Here is a 16841-nt window from a genome sequence, read left to right on the forward strand (position 1 = left end):
AGATCAAACCTGAGAGCTCCCGCTTCCAGAGCCCAGCTCGGGAGCGTTTCAACTGTTTCCTTCCTCCCTCCACAGGCTCCTCTCAGAATATGCAAACCCTTCCCTTCTTAATAATAATAATGATAATAATGTTGGTATTTGTTAGGCGCTTACTATATGCCGAGCACCCTTCTAAGCGCTGGGGGAGATACAGGGTCATCAGGTCGTCCCACGTGAGGCCCACGGTCTGAATCCCCATTTTACAGATGAGGGAAGTGAGGCACCGAGAAGTTAAGCGACTTGCCCAAAGTCACACAGCCGACAAGTGGCCGAGCCGGCATTCGAACCCATGACCTCTGACTCCAAAGCCCGGGCTCTTTCCACTGAGCCACGCTGCTTCTCTTCCATGGCCTCCGTGACTCAAAAGCCCCAGGTGCCGGTGGGCAGGTTGGAGTGGAGATAATACTAATAATGATATTTGTTGAGCGCTTACTAGGTGCCAAGCATTGTTCTAAGCGCTGGGGTAGATACGCGCTAATCAGGTTGCCCCACGGGGGGGGTTCACAGTCTTAAGCCCCTTTTACAGATGAGGTAACTGAGGCACAGAGAAGTTAAGTGACTTGCCCAGCGTCACACGGATGACAAGTGGCGGAGCCTGGATTAGAACCCACAACCTCTGCCTCCCAGGCCCGTGCTCATCCCGCTAAGCCCCGATGACGGTATTTATTTAGCCCTTACTACGCGCCAGGCGCCGCACTAAACGTTGGGGTGGATACAAGCAAATCGGGGTGGACGCGGCCTCTGCCCCGCGTGGGGCTCACAGTCTCAATCCCCGTTTCACATGGGAGGTAACTGAGGCAAAGAGAAGCGAAGCGAATTGCCCAAGGCCACACGGCAGGCAGGTGGTGGAACCGGGATTAGAATCCATGGCCTTCTGACTCCCAGGCCCGGCCTCTATCCACCACGCCAGGCTCCGATGTGCAGGGGTGGTTGGAAGGGAAGAGGCCTGGCCTCTGGTGGGGGTCTTCGATCCGCGTTCTGCCTCTCTGGGGCAATTCAGAGCACCCCTTCTACCCGCGTCGCCTAATATTTGACTCCCGGCTCCACAGCCTGTCAGCTGTGTGACCTCGGACAAGTCACCTCACTTCTCCGTGCCTCCGTTACCTCATCTGTAAAATGGGGCTTCATACCGTGAGCCGCGCCGTCTCCCTCCGAAGACTGTGACGTTCCTAGTGGACAGGGATCGCATCTACCATCTCTGTTGGACTGTTCTTTCCCAAGCGCTCAGTACAGTGCTCTGCCCATGGTAAACACTCAATAAATGGGAACGCGCCTTCCAACTCTGCATTGTACGCTCCCAAGTGCTAAATACAGTGCTCCACCCACAGCAGGCCCTCGGTGCCATCAGTGATGGATGACGAATACCAACCCTTCATTCGGGGGGGACTTACTGAGCACCTACAAATGCTCAAGAAGTGGGGAAGCAGCGCGGCTCAGTGGAGAGAGCCTGGGCTTCGGAGTCAGAGGTCGTGGGTTCGACTCCCGGCTCTGCCACTTGTCAGCTGGGTGACTGTGGGCAAGTCGCTTCACTTCTCTGGGCCTCAGTTACCTCGTCTGGAAAATGGGGATTAACTGTGAGCCTCACGTGGGACGACCTGATGACCCTGGATCTACCCCAGCGCTTAGAACAGTGCTCTGCACAGTGTAAGCGCTTAACCAATGCCGACATTATTACAAATGTGAAAAGCACCGTACTAAGCACTTGGGAGAGTACAACAGAGGTGGCAGATGCATTCCCTGCCCACAGTGAGCTTACAGTCTAGAGGTCAGTGCCACTGACTGAAGTCAGACCCACTCCCCAAAAGCCGGGGCTCGTCCCAAACTTTGGGTGGCGTGCGGCTGCCAAAGGTGTGTACACTTGGATTTGGGACCTCCGGACGTCTGATATTCTTCCCGCCCAACCCCACGGCGTCCATGTACGGATGTTTAAATTACTAGAAATGACTCACTAATTCGTATCAATGTCCGTCTCCCCCTCTAGACTGTAAACTCATTACGGGCCGGGCCCCCGTCCGCTTATTCTCTTGGACCGTACTCCCCCAAGCGCCTAATAATAATGACAATGTTGGTATCTGTTAAGCGCTTACTACGTGCCGAGCACCGTTCTAAGCGCCGGGGTCATCGGGTCGTCCCACCGTGAGGCTCACAGTTAATCCCCATTTTACAGATGAGGGAACTGAGGCACAGTGACTCGCCCACAGTCACACAGCTAAGTGGCAGCGCCTAGAACAATGCTTTAGTAAGCACTCCATAAATACCACCGATCAATTGATAGATCGGAGCCCTGCCTAAGTTCTAAATGCCATCTTCTAAGCCCCGCTGAAAGAGCCCTCCATCTGCGGGAGGCCTTCCGCGCTCCATCCGTCCCACCCGGCACTTTGCCCGCCCGACGTCTGGGAGCTCACGGCCCTATCACCGGAGCCCGCGCTCGGAATCGAATCCGCTACCCTTCCTCTTCTCTGTCCACTCTTTAAGCCGGTCCTCCTCCGGCTAAACCGGGAGCTTCCCGAGGGCAGGGATCACCCCCATCGATCCCCACCGGACCCTCCCAGACGCTCCTCCCTCAGGAGGAGCTCGACGGTGGTCGGCACATAGTGAGCGTTCGATGAATTACTGAATTACTAGGGGGCACCTGCCCTGTGGAGCACGTGACTAATAATAATAACGTTGGTATTTGTCAAGCGCTTCCTATGTGCAGAGCACTGTTCGAAGCGCTGGGGGAGATACGGGGTCATCAGGTTGTCCCACGTGAGGCTCACAGTCTTAATCCCATTTTACACATTAGGGAACTGAGGCACAGAGAAGTGACGTGACTTGATAATAATAATGAGGTTGGTATTTGTCAAGCGCTTACTATGTGCAGAGCACTGTTCTAGGCGCTGGGGGAGATACAGGGTCATCAGGTTGTCCCACGTGAGGCTCACAGTCTTAATCCCATTTTAGAGATGAGGGAACTGAGGCCCAGAGAAGTAAAGTGACTTGCCCACGCTCACACAGCTGCCGAGTGGCAGAGCCGGGATTCAAACCCATGACCTCGGACTCCCACGCCCGTGCTCTTTCCACTGAGCCACGCTCAGTGGAGCGTTCCTCCACAATGTTATTTTTTGAGCGCTCACTGCGGGCGAAGCTCTGTACCGAGCTCTTAGAGTTCACCCCTGCCAGCTGCCTCAACTGGGGAAGACGCTGTGGGAAAACCCCATCTGGTCGGGGCGGTGACCGGGTGAAAAGGCCATCGATAGAATCCAATCGAAGGGATTTATCGAGCGCTCATTCGGGAAGCCGAACGACCCAGTGGGAAGCAGCGTGGCCTAGGGGGAAGAGGCCGGGCCGGGGAGTCGGAGGACCTGGGTTCTCCGGTAAGTGCTTACTACCGGAATTATTATTATTAGCAAGTACCATAATTATTGGGAAGAATTATTGAGAAGCAGCGTGGCTCAGTGGAAAGAGCCCGGGCTTTGGAGTCAGGGGTCATGGGTTCGAATCCCGACTCGGCCACTTGTCAGCTGGGTGACTTTGGGCACGTCACTTCACTTCTCCGTGCCTCAGTGACCTCATCTGTAAAACGGGGATGAAGACTGTGAGCCCCACGTGGGACAATCTGATTCCCCTGTGTCTACCCCAGCCGCTTAGAACAGTGCTCGGCACACAGTAAGCGCTTAACAAATACCAACATTATTATTATTATTTTTCCCCCGCTGCAGCGCAGTGGAGAGGTGACAGGTGTCCACAGGATCATATTGTCTCTGCTGCGCTCCGCCCCATCCGGAGAACCTTCCCCCCTGCGGCCTCCTTGAACGCGACTACCCACATCTCTTTATATAACAGCTCTCTCGCGACTGTAACAGCTTGCTGGACCGTTCTGTATCTTTTTTTTTTTTTTATGGTACTTGTTAAGTGCTGACTCTATCCAGGCTCTGTACCAAGTGCTGGCGTAGATACGAGTTTACCGGGTTGGCCAGAGTCCGGGTTCCACAAGGGCCTCGCAGTCTTCATCCCCGTTTTCTCGATGAGGGAACGGAGGCCCGGAGAAATGACTCGCCTAAGGTCACACGGCAGATTAGCGGCAGAGTCGGGATTGCCTCGGATCCCTTTGGCCTCCCCACGTAGCAGAGGCAGGAGAAGGGCAGCGAGTGGCAAATAAGCTCTCTCTGCCGCCCCTACCCAGTGCCCACAACCTGAGGGGGAGGGGTGGAGGAAATCTCTCTAGTAATAATAAGGTTGGGATTTGTTAAGCGCTTACTATGCGCCGAGCACTGTTCTAAGCGCTGGGGTAGATACCGGGCGATCGGGTGGTCCCACGTGAGGCTCACGGTTAATCCCCATTTGCCAGATGAGGCGACTGAGGCCCAGAGAAGTGAAGCGACTTGCCCGCAGTCGCACAGCTGCCAAGCGGCAGAGCCGGGAGTCGAACCCATGACCTCCGACTCCGAAGCCCGGGCTCTCTCCACTGAGCCACGTAGGCCTCTGGCAAGGTGAGAGGACCGATTTAGCTCACACCCCAAGACCCCCATCGGGTGCATGGATTCCAATACAAATAATAATAATAATAATAATAAAATGATAGTAATAATAATACCGGTACCTGTTAAGCTTCTATTATGCGTCCAGCACCGTTCTAAGCTCTGGAGCAGAGCCGAGTTAATCGGGTTGACACGGTCCCTATCCCACACGGGACTCACACTCTTAATCGCCACTCTGTAGATGAGGCAGCTGAGGCCCACAGAAGTGACTTACTCAAGGTCACACCGCAGACATGGCAGAGCGGGGATTAGAACCCGGGTCCTTCCGACTCCCGGGCCCGTGCTCTATCCGCTAAGCCGCACCGAAAAACACCCGTCATTTAGCCGCGCCTCCGTTAGAAACCCACTGACCCGAGATGTTCTTCCGGGAACCGAGATGAGTTACGTCTAAATGGGAAAAACCTGCCCTGTGTCCTTTCCCCAAACTTCCCACATACAAAAGGGGGAAGCCAAGAGAGGGAGAGAAGGAAGAATCCTGGATGTAAGTCACTAGAAACATTTGTTGAAAACAAGATGTTGTCTCTTTAAGCATATGAAAACAAGACCCTTGAGCAGAGCAGCTCTGACTGTGATACACAATTAGGGGCACTTTCAGCTGTCTAGCACTGTTTGAAGTGCTCTCTTCAAGCAGCCTGTCAATGGCATGTTGAAAGCTATTTGCGGCTGCTATCATTAATAGCAAAGTGGAAAGCTGCACAGATGAGAATTAAATTTGGGGGAAGGGAGGGGTGGGGGAGGGGAGGGGATGGCCCGCAACCAGTCATTACGGAATTACCAATATCGGGAAGGCGAAGCAGCCGCTTTGGGGAATGAATTTCAAGCAGGCCGACCGAGTCGGAGGCCACGGGGCTGGGATCTCCCTGGCCGTCCGGCCCAGACCGAGGGAAGTGGAGGGCCAACCGCATCCACCCAGAGGCGAGGACTTTAACGACCAGAATAAAACCTCGAGTCCGATAAGGTCCTCTGCTCTCTCCGAAGGGGCTTCACCTCCGGCCCGCCTCATCCTAGCCTTGCCGACATCCCGGGGGTGGGAGGTGGAAGTGGGTCCGATCATCCACGTGGCACAGATGGGAAGACTGAGGCCCAGAGAGGTTAGGTCATCCAGCAGGCCGGGAGCAGAGTTGGGAACCTGGAACCCGGCTCTCCTGACGCCCGGCCTGGAGTTCACCGGGCCCGGTCCTGGATACCCAAAGCCCCATTAGAAAGCTTCGTGCAAGCAAAGTGAGTGACATGGGTACTTCTTCACCCTTTCTATTTTCTCATTCTTGGAGTTATAAATCTTCCGGTGGTCTACCTCTCATTTATCTTTTCAACGCGCCTGTCCTCTCCCCACCTAGATGGTGAATCCTGCATCAGAACAGTTTTCCTTTTATTCATCTCTAGACTGGAAGCTCTTTGTCGGGCAAGAAATATGTGTTTCATCGTATTCTCCCAACAGTACAATACGCTGCTCTGCACCCAGTTAGCGCTCAATAACTATCACTGATTGATTCATCTTAGCGTCTAGCACAGAGTCCGATGTGTGTTAGGCACTTGATAAGTCCCGCAAGTAATACTAATTATGGTACGCATTAAGCACTTACTATGTGCCAAGCAGCGGGGTAGATACAAGGTAATTACGTTGTCCTACGTGGGGCTCAGTCTTAATCCCCAATTGACATATGGAGTAACAGGCACAGAGAAGTGACATGCCCAAGGTCACACAGCAGACAAGCGGCAGATCCGGGATTAGAACTCACATCCTCTAACTCCCAAGCCCGAGTTCTTGCCACTAGGCTTGCTTCTCAGTAACTCTCCCACTCTCCTCAGTCCCATTCCTTAAGGGCAATTAGGGGGAGAATGTTTGGTTTAAATTATTTGGATAATTGTTTCCCACATGCATTTCTTTGTCTGTATATAGACACAGTCTTAGAATTAAAGTTTCAAATAGGGGACCGATTTAACTCCTTCCCTTACTGCTTCCTGTTCTACGTTGGACTCTCTTTAAGGGCAGGGATCGTGTCTATCGATTGTAATGGACTCTTCCAAGTACACTGCTCTGCACAGAGTGAGTGCTCAACAGACATCTTTGAAGGATTTTAATCTGTAGGAAAAAGTGGTCAACAAACACCAATGATTTCTTTTAATCTGGTGAGGGAGGTGGATTTGTGCTGTGGAATACATTTCGCAAAATCCAAATGAATTACATTTGAAGTCAAGTTGGAGGAAGATGATCCACGCTTGGGAAGGAAGATGGGGGAGAGAAGCCACTGCCATGCCAGGCAGCTGATGGCTTGGTTCTCAAACGTCAACAATCACCCCAAACTGCGGGAAGAGAAGAGAAAAGAGAGAAAAGAGAAGAGCGAAGAGAGAAGAAAAGAGAAAGGGGGCGTGGGGACGACGACACAGGAACTGATCCCGGCAGCTGAAAGGATGACCGCCGTGCAGGATACCTGCCTGATGGGATGCACTGGAACCAAATTCAGTTTCCCAAAGAGCATTTGGGAATCCGGAGGCAGTCCCCAGAGTCAGAAAATGCTACTAATATTATTTATATCAATGTCCCCTCGTTGTGAGCACAGGGAGAGTACCTGCTTTTATTGTTATACTGTACCCTCCCAAACTCAGTTCAGCGTTCTGCACACAGTACGTGCTCGATAAATACAACTGCCTGACTAATGGGACCTCGGGTGAAAAGGAAGGGTAGAAAGCTGCTGAATTTACATAATCACCCCACCTGTTATAATGGAACAAAAAACTGGGCCAAAAAAGTGGGGCAATTCGGAGGTTAATTCGGCAACTTCCGACTCGTCCCTAGGAGTAGCTGCAGCATTTATTAAGCACCCACGTGGTGCGGCTCTACCGGGCAATTGGGAAGTGCAGAATAACAAAGTGACACTTTCTCTGCCCACGAGGAGCTTCTACTCAGAGGGGATACATGCCCAGCTGGAGGAGGACGGAATCCAGATTGAAAGGGCAGGGAGGAAAGGCCTTTGATGGGGGATTATGGCTAAAGAATATCTGGGTTCCCCAAAGTTCGACCTGATTCCAAACAGAAGAGAGGTCTGGGGCGCCCTGTACCCGAAACCTCACTCCCTGAGAATCAGCGATCAGCAATTCTCCGGCCGCAAATGTTGAATCAACGGGAAGGGGACGACACCGGAGACTGGAAGCTCGTTGTGGGCAGGCAATGTCCCTATTTACTGTTGTACTGTCCTCTCCCAAGCGCTTACTACAGAGCTCTGCACACAGCAAGCACTCAATAAATACGACTGGACCGACTGACCAGACCCGGCTCCGTGAGGCAGACAGACCCACGGGAATCTTGAGAGACGGCTGACTAGCGGGGGGACAGTGAGTGCTGGGGGTGGGGAGGGGGCTCCTCAGATGGGATTTAAAAACCTGCCAGTCACCTCCTCCCACGCAGATTCACGACCAAAGTCTCAAGAGCAAGGTCCCAAGGCCTGCCCCCCGTTCGAGGGGAGGGTCCCCTGCCCTCAGCAGTTCTTTCCTACCCTCAACTCTAAGATTCGATGGACATGGCCTTCCGCTTTGGCTTTTCCTCCACAGACTGCACCAATCCACTCCGCTTAACTGAGAAGTTGGAAGGTGATATCAGCTTGCTTTCACTGCCCTGGGTCTGACATTTTGGATTACCGGTTAGATTAATACCCACGTTGCGTCATTAGTTGTGCGCATATTCCATTCTAACCGGTAATCTTAACCATGACACATGCAATGAAGGCAAGATGGCGGTTACACAACCCGATATCAGGTACTCCGGGGCCTGTGTATACCAAGTTTGCCGTCTCTCTGTTCCCAGAAATAAATGTCAAAATGATTCAACACGGTAAAATGCTCAGCTTCCCTACCTGTCTGCAAACGTGCCTCCCTCTCATCTTTCCTCTTATCTTGTAAAAGAGCTCTGTAGCTCTAAGTTAACTCTGTCTTCAGAACACCTGATGATAATTACGGTACTTGTTAAGCGCTTACTATGTGCCAGGCACTGCATGTTCGGTGCTTGACACACTGGGTAATATTCAAGATAATCACGTTTGGACTCAGTCCCTGACCCACATGGGGCTTGCAACATAAGTAGGAGGGAAAACAGGTCCTGCAGCCCCATTTTACCGATGAGATAACCGAGGCCCAGAAGAGTTAAGTGACTTGCCCAAGGTCACCGCAGCAGGCAAGTGGCAGAGCCGGGACTAGATCCCAGGTCCTCTGACTCCCAGGCCCGTGCTCTCTCCTCTAGAACACACTGTTTCGATGAAACCATTTTCTCAGCGGTGAAAATCTGTTCCAAATCCAACATGCCTACACTACAACCATAAAAAATATAATCACGCTTACAAATGAATGGTGTAATGACGGGCTGAACCCAACATTCTTCAAGAGCTGAGGCCTACAAACCCATCTATTACTCTAAATTGCGAGATGAAAAGGTTCTTCATCAGCTTGTTTACATTTTTTAAAACTGGGCTTCAGTTTTTTTTCTGGGTGACTTCAGAAAGCCACCGGGGCCAGGAAAGTGGAGGACCAGGTAGTCAGTCCCAGCAGATGATCCCCTTCACTGGCAAGACCTTTAGCTTTGTGAATCTTTTCTAATTCTGCCCCGAGGCAGGGGGTTGGATGAGCTGACCTGCCTGGAGCAGGAGGGCGGAGCTGACCTCTAAAGGACTGATTCAGCCTTCGCCTTTATTAGGCGAGGGGATGGAGCCAGCTTGGCTTGGTGGAGAGAGCCGGGGCCTGGGAGTCAGAAGGACCTGGGTTCTAATCCCGGCTCCGCCACTTGGCTGCTGCGTGACCTTGGGCAAATCATTTCACTTCTCCGGGCCTCAGTTACCTCACCTGTAAAGTGGGGATTAAGAGTGGGAGCCCCACGTGGGACAGGGACTGTGTCCAACCTGAGCCACTTGTCAGCTGTGTGACTGTGGGCAAGTCACTTCACTTCTCTGTGCCTCAGTTACCTCATCTGTCAAATGGGGATTAACTGTGAGCCTCACGTGGGACCACCTGATTACCCTGTATCTGCCCCAGCGCTTAGAACAGCGCTTGGCATATAAACACTTAAGTACTGTTACTATTATTATTCAATCCCGCACCATGGAGACACTGAGCCCCAGAGAGAGAGAGAGTGTGAGCGACGGAGAGCCACAGAGTGACATCTAAGCTTGTGTGAAAAACCAAAATGGAGGAGGCCCGCATTATCACATTACTTTGTATCAATACTGCTGACCATCTGGCCGAATCTGTGGTACCCGGCTAATTGGCCTTTCCCATAATGACTTAAAAAAAAAGAAAATCCATTTTTATGTATCCCCTGGTTTGGGGTTTTTGTTTTGTTCTTAATGTAGGAGGTTGCAGGGTGGAGGTATATATGGGGGGGGGGGGGGAGTCAGAAGAGAGGAAAAGGGACTTCCAAGGTTTTCAAGGTGCTATGTAGATAATCTCTTATATAAACCAACACACAGACAATCCCCCCCTTTTGCTTTTAAAGATGAAGTACCCTGGCTGTTTGTTCCAGGCAGATGTAATCACAAACAGTCAAGTCTGGAGGGCAGGACACGGCATGAATAATTCAAGCACTCCAGTCTACTTGATTGTGTGTGCAGATAAAACACCAGTCAACCACTAAACAGGTCAGCTGATAAACTTGTTTGCTCAGGCCTCTAACCACCGTCAGCCCAATGCACCCTGGACCCACACTGCAATTAGTGGCAGGATTTATTTTGCACAGCTCCTGCAAGCCAGAGGAGTGACAAACCCCATTAGCTTAGGGTTGCATTTACCCTCACCTCTTAACCCCTTTGTCTCTCCCGCTGGGGTGGCGGAGTGGAAGATTTGCAAGAAAAAGCTGCAAGAAGTTCTCAGAAACAGGCTCACCTCCACCGAACCTCCTCACACCCGGGCCCCACACTCTTCTGAAGAATATCTCGCTGCAGACAGAGAGGCCCGTTTCCCAGGAGAGCCAATGCCAAATGTGTTGAGATGTTCAGACCCAAACTCCCCGCAACAAGACGGTTCCCCTCCACACACACACACAGCCCCAGCCCCCTGTACACCGGCTTTTTTTTTTTTAAATGGTATTCGTTAAGTGCTTACTATGTCCCAGGCGCTGTACTGAGCGCTGAGGAAGAACCAGACAAGTCACCTTGGACACAGTTCACGACCCGCATGGGGCTCGTCGTCCATTACACCGATGAGCCAACCGAGGCACGGAGAAGCGAGCCAACTTGCCAAAGGTCACACAGCGGGCAAGTGGCCGGGCCGGGATTGGAGCCCAGGTCCTTCTGACTCCCAGGCCCGGGCTCTCTCCGCTAGGCCACGCTCTTCTCGACGCCTCTGCCCTGCTGAAGCTTCGCCTGCTCCGCAGCATGAGGCTCAAGCGCTCAAGAAAGACAACGCGCACCCAGAGCCCTGAGCTGCAGAACTTGACGTGAGGCAGCACCACACTACACCTTAATTACAAGGCTCTTAGGATAACTGCTGCTATAAATTTTAAACTTTGGTGCAATTACCCTCTTTAAAAACACACCCAAGATACTCAGCTCTTTGAAAAAAAAAAAAAAAGTGGAAGCAGCAGCAGCAGCAGCAGCAGCAGCAGCAGCAGCATTACATAACACATCTAAGTTTCACCACCATGGCTGATTCGGGGAGTCCGGGTCCCCGTTGGCCCAGTTGGGCCCAGAAATCGTGGGGATGAACCATCTTCCCCGCTGGCATCTGCCAGGTACCGCGGTCAGACCCCAGGAGAAAGAACCATCTTTTCCAAGGCAGACAGGCCACCCTAGTGGCGAGTCTTTTACGGGGACGCTCGGGCGAGAGGAAAATCGGCCTGGATATTAAGCGAATTGGCCCCTCTGTCGGGGAGATTTTTCCCGGAGACCTCTACCATCATCCCCCAAGTCCCAAGCCAGATCTTAGCCTTCCGCGGAGGGGCAAGGCCGCTTAAGGACGTTTGTTAAAAAGCTTCCTGTCCGCCCTCACCCTATCTCGTGGCTTTGGCCGGGAATAACGAAGGAGGACGCACGCCGAAAGGAAGTCGCCAAACTATTCCGCTAAGAGTCACAGGTTTGCTGGGGGAGATAAGAGCCTTCTTCCTGCCAAACCAGCCTCTAGTTTGGGGATTTTTCATCCCTTCTCCGCTAGCCCACCCCGGGTAGGGAGGCCTGGACAACCCAAGTACTCCATAACGGTGGTTGTTTTCTAAAATAAATATTGATACGGAGGCCCCTTTAAATCCACCCGTCACAAGCATTTCTGAGACTACTCCACAGATAATTTCAGTATACTCGGTGCTTGAAGACTTCTCAACAGTTGGTAAGAGAACAGCCAGCTTTCTATATATGTGTTCTGAGTCAATGTAAATAAACAGCGAATGCCAAATTATACACAGCGCCTCAATCAAACATGCATACACAAATACACCCCTCCCTTTACCCCTCCCAAGGATAGGGCCTGGCTACTGATATGCATTTAGATAAAGGACATTTGTATTTGTTCTGTTTGAGGTACTTTATTATAAGGCCGGTGACTATATGCTGGCGTTTTTCACCTCCATTAAAAACAACACCCCTACCAGCAAAACTGGTTTGACTCGCAAATTCCAAGGTTGAACTCAACTTCCAGCCATCTCATTTCATTCTTAATTAGAACTACTTTTGAAGGCAGTAAATAGCAACAGCACAAATAATCAGGTCTAATCTCAATAATAACTTCATTCCTTGAGTTTTGCCCTCCCCTTTAGGCTCTTTAGCTTTAATCTTATCAGCATCGCATTTTGCAACAATCCCTCCCCTGTTTCCTTCAGGGAATTTTTTTTTTTTTTTACATAAAAGCAGACAGACAAAGTTGCAAGCCAGCTCTTCAGCTTTCAAGATGTAAAACAGATCTGGGTGGCTCGGTACCACAGTTGGGAGGTGCAGAACTTCGGAATCCCATTAAATCAGACTGCCACGTTCGTTTGCATTAGCTGCCTATGAGGGTGACTCATTCGATGACTTTAATGGTGATGGTTTTATTAAAATCAAAATGAGGACTGCATCCAGGCGTCTGTCTTCCCCTCTAGCGCCTTGTGGGCACCAGCTCTGCACCCAGTCGGCGCTCAATAAATACCACTGACTGAACCAGAGCCCCCATCTCAAGGAACAGTTCCCAGCTCCGGGCTGAAAAGAACATTTTCTCGGCTAAACGATCCTCTCCCCAGTTCTGTTTCTTGAGCAGATTTAAAAAAAAAAGAAAAGAAAAAAAAAAGAAAAGTGACCTACCTGTTTGTGCATCTCAATGTTCAGACCGTACGACATTTCGTAGTACTGAAAGAAGCCAGAAAGAGGTTTTTCTGTTAATGGTGTGTGGACATTGGAGGCAAAAACAAACTCCACAGAAATCTATTCACGCTGCAATATTGCGCTTGTTAGTGGAAGGTTTCTTGCCACACTGCTCTTAGGACATGTTTGCCAAGGAAGTTTTAAATCAAAACCAATAACCAGGCCTACAGAGGGCCAGACTGGTAAACAATGAACAAGTGTTTCTGCTACAACGAAACGGCACATATAGGAACAAGAATCACATCGTCCTCCCTTCTAGCGATGCATGTGCCACATATCCTGTTTGTACAAGTTTGGGTTCAACAGGGAATAGTCTGTAGACTGGGACCTCGTTACCTCTTTCCCTTTAAGGGTTATTTAGCACTGTGTGTCAAAGGCCTCTTATGTGGAAAGCAGTGTGGGGAGAAGAGTTTAAGTGCCCTCTATGCACACTCAGAAAGCTGAAGACCAAACCCACTGGAATAGTCAGACATACAAAGAGGAGGAATTCCACCTACTGGCCCTGAGCCACGGATCTGGTGAAAGGCCCTCTCAACAAAAGCTTCTCCACACTCTCTCCTCAAGGCATCTGGGGAGGAGCGGGTGGGGTGGGGACAGACTGAGGGATTGGGGGGGGGGGGGGGGAGGGCGCCTTTTTTTTTCTTAATTGTATTTGTTAAGGGCTTACTCTGTGTCAAGCCCTGTTCTAAGCGCTGGGGTAGATACAAACTAATCGGATCCCACACGGGGCTCCCGGTCTAAGTAGGAGGAGGGAAAACAGGAATCGACTCCCCATTTTGCAGTTGCAGGAACCGAAGCACAGCGAAGTGAAGTGACTCGCCCTAGGTCACCCAGCAGGCTAGTGGTGGAGTGATGATTAGAACCCAAGCCTACTGAGTCCCAGGCCACACTGCTTCCCCTTATGAGCGGGGCTGCGGTGACCCCAGACCAAATGAGGTATGGTTTGAACCCGGCTTCCAACACCAACCCCCTCCCGGCCCACATCCCCACCCCCCACCCTCACCCCTCCCCACCTCAGGGATCAGAGAGACTGAACAGACCCTGCAGGATCCGGCACTAAAGCTGGGTCTTGCTAATCCCACAGGCCAGCCTTGTGATCTGCGATCTGTGAGATCTGTGATCTGTGGGTCGACCAACCAGCCACCCCCGTCCCCCCACACAAACCGTCTGTATTTTAAATTCTTTCCCTCACAGTCCTTGATACCCTGCCGGGGGGGGGGGGGGGGGGGGGGAGGAGAGAGGGAAGGAAAGGGGGAGCGGAGAGAAGGGATGGGAAAACAAGGGAGTGCGGGGGGTGAGGAAAAAAAGGGGAGCAGAGAGGGGGCGGGGGGGAAAAGGGGTGCAGAGAGAGGGGGTGGGAAAAAGGGTAGGAAAAAGGGGTGCAGAGAGAGGGGTGGGGAAAGGGTAGGTGCAGAGAGGGTGAGGAAAAAAGGGGTAGGGAAAAAAGGGGTGCAGAAAGGGGGAGGAAAAAATGGGGAGCAGAGAGGAGGTGGGCAAAAAGGGAGCAGAGAGAGGAAGGGGAAGACCCCCTCCCCTCTCCCCGGCGGACGGGGAGGACGGAGGGGTGGGGGCTTCCTAGGAGGTTGGGGCCCCCTGGTCGGGAAGCCCGGCCGACCCCCTCGATGCCATCTGCAGGGCGGCTGGGCGGCTCTTACCATAACATAATGGCGCTGCATCTCCGTCTTCTCGTTGGCCAGCTTGTCGTACTCCACTTTCAGGCTGCGGGGACCAAAGCCGGGGGGCCGGGGGGAGACCGCTCAGTCCGGAGGAGGGGTGGGGGGCGCCCGGCTACTACTGAGCCCCTCCCCACCCCCCTGCTCTCCAGGAACAAGCACCCCCCCCCCCCACCGGGCGGCTGCCAAGGGCCAAGCCCTGAACTTTCCCTGCAAAGGGGCAGAGGGTGAGAGGGAGGGGAGGCCGGGGATGAGGAGGGGGAGAAAAGGGGAGACCCCCCAACCGGTCAGCGGAGAGAGGAGCCGGGCCCTTCTCCCCCCTCGCAAGGGGAAAGCACGAAAAAAGGGAAACCACAAACCCCATCACCCAGGCCCCAAACCTCTCCGGGAAGCTGGGGGGAGGTGGAGGGGAGGGGGTGTCCGGAAGGGAGGAGGTCCCCGGCGGCCCAGAGTTAACCCCCAGGGGGGAGGGGGGCGGTGGGTCACCTCCACCGGGACGCCCTCCGGGATTTGGGGCCGGTCCCGGGGGGGGGGGGGCTTACCTGTGGTACTGAGCCTGGAGGAACTGGAACTCGTCTTTGATCCTGTCGCAGGACTCGGCCACCGTGAATTTAAAGCCCGGCTGTCCGGGTTGGTGCGGAGCCTGCAAACCGAGCAACACCGGCGAGGGGGGTCAGGGAGGGAAAAGGGGGTCGGGGGGTTGGGGAGGGGGGGTCCACCGGGAGAGGGAGTACCCCAATCCTCCTCCTCTTCCACCCTCGGCCTCAGGAACCCCATTCCTCTCACCCCACGCCCCCAACTTGTCTGCGCTGTGACCTTGGGCGAGCCACTTCACTTCTCTAGGCCTCAGTTCCCGCATCCGTAAAATGGGGAGCGAGACTGGGAGCCCCACGGGGGACACGGAAACCGTGTCCAACCCGATCGGTCTGTATCCGCCCCCGGCGCTTAGCACGGTGCCTGGCACATAGTAAGCGCCTCACAAATACCATCATCATCATCATCATGAGAGGGATTGCCCCCGTTCCCGTATCTCGGGGGGGGGGGGGGGGGGGGGGAAAGCGACCCAAAGGGGAGGGGAGAAGAGTGCGGGTCTTGGGAGGGGGCTGGGGGCACTTGAATCTCAAGGAAACGAGCAGCATCACAGCCCTCCGGACGGATTTAACCTCCCACCTCCTCCTCCCCAATCCCTCCTCCCTTTCTCCCTCCTCCTCCTCCCCTTTGTGTCAGAGCACGCACACAGGCACACACCACACACCCCATAAAGATAACCAGCAAAATGGAGGTGCAAGATAAACAGCTTCATTCACCCTCCAAAGCCAGACGATTCAATAAATCGAGTCGCGATTACTCACCGGATGCCTGCCCTGCGGATACATCGCAGGGAGCGATCCCGATTCTGGGAGGGCAGAAAGGCGGGGATCCGGAGTCCGGGGGTCGTGGAGGGGGGGGAGGACGGAGAGGCAGGAGGGGACGAGGGGCCTGCCCCCCACTCTCCAAACGATATCCCGGCCCGGAGGAACAGCCCCAACAGGAAACAAAGAGCCGAGGCGGAGGAGGAGGAGGAGGAGGAGGAGGAGGAGGGGGGGGGGGGGAAAAGTCTTCTGCGGGAGAGGAGGGGGCGGGAAGGGGGGTGGGGGGGTCTGGTCTTTGTGTGGCTAAGGCTCCGCCACCGGCCGTCGAGGGGGCTTCCCGGGGGTCGCAGCCGGGGGGGGCGTCGACATCTTCCACCTCTCGGCGGCTTCACGAAGCCCCCCGGGCCGGGCCGGGCATGTCCGGAGGGCGTCCGGACGGCTCCACCGTCCGCCTCGACCCTCGGTCCGGAGACGGGCGAGATCCTCGACGCCAAAGGCGGGGCCGCAGGGGCCTAAGGCCCGGGGACGGGGAAGGAAGCCCCCGCCATCCTCCTCCCAACGCTCGGCGCTTCGCGGATCCTCCGAGCCAGGTGCCACGGGGCCTCCGGCGATTCCCAACTCGCGCCGGGAAGAGATCCCGATCCCGGAGCCCCGGCGCTGCCGCTCCCAGCCGGGGAGGGGAGCCGGGGGGGGGGGGGGGGGGGGGGGGGGGGGAAGCGACAACAAAAAAACACACACACACACACACACACACCCCCAAAAAAAAAATGCACCACCACGAAACCACCGAGACGCGGGGACGATGTGGCTTTGGCTCCTTGCTCCTCTCCTCCCCGCGACAGATCCCCCGAAAGTGTCCCCGGCCCGTGCGGATACCACACACACACTGAAGCTTGGGGGGGGACGAGCACGAGGTCTCAACGGCCGCGAGAGCCGCTCCAAATAGGG

General features: G+C 53.9%; 1 protein-coding gene across 9 annotated transcripts in view; it reads right to left on the reverse strand.

Moving 5' to 3' along the window:
* The window catches only part of TLE3 (TLE family member 3, transcriptional corepressor), a 59293-nt gene extending 43171 nt beyond the window's left edge, over positions 1 to 16122 (reverse strand). For 7 of the 9 annotated variants that reach the window (XM_029065474.1, XM_029065471.1, XM_029065473.1 and 4 more), the window contains exons 1-4: positions 15894 to 16121; positions 15084 to 15184; positions 14524 to 14587; positions 12809 to 12853 (exon numbers count right to left, since the gene is read on the reverse strand). In XM_029065474.1, coding sequence (XP_028921307.1) covers positions 12809 to 12853; positions 14524 to 14587; positions 15084 to 15184; positions 15894 to 15917 — 234 coding nt within the window. In that variant the 5' untranslated portion in view covers positions 15918 to 16121. Of the gene's footprint in view, positions 1 to 12808; positions 12854 to 14523; positions 14588 to 15083; positions 15185 to 15327; positions 15399 to 15893 lie in introns of those variants that run through there. The other 2 variants (XM_029065475.1, XM_029065476.2) reach the window with 2 other exon arrangements.
* Positions 16123 to 16841: the final 719 nt, after the last annotated feature.

The sequence above is a fragment of the Ornithorhynchus anatinus genome, chromosome 5 (genome assembly GCF_004115215.2).
Source record: "Ornithorhynchus anatinus isolate Pmale09 chromosome 5, mOrnAna1.pri.v4, whole genome shotgun sequence".
NCBI classification, from domain to species: Eukaryota; Metazoa; Chordata; class Mammalia; order Monotremata; family Ornithorhynchidae; genus Ornithorhynchus; species Ornithorhynchus anatinus.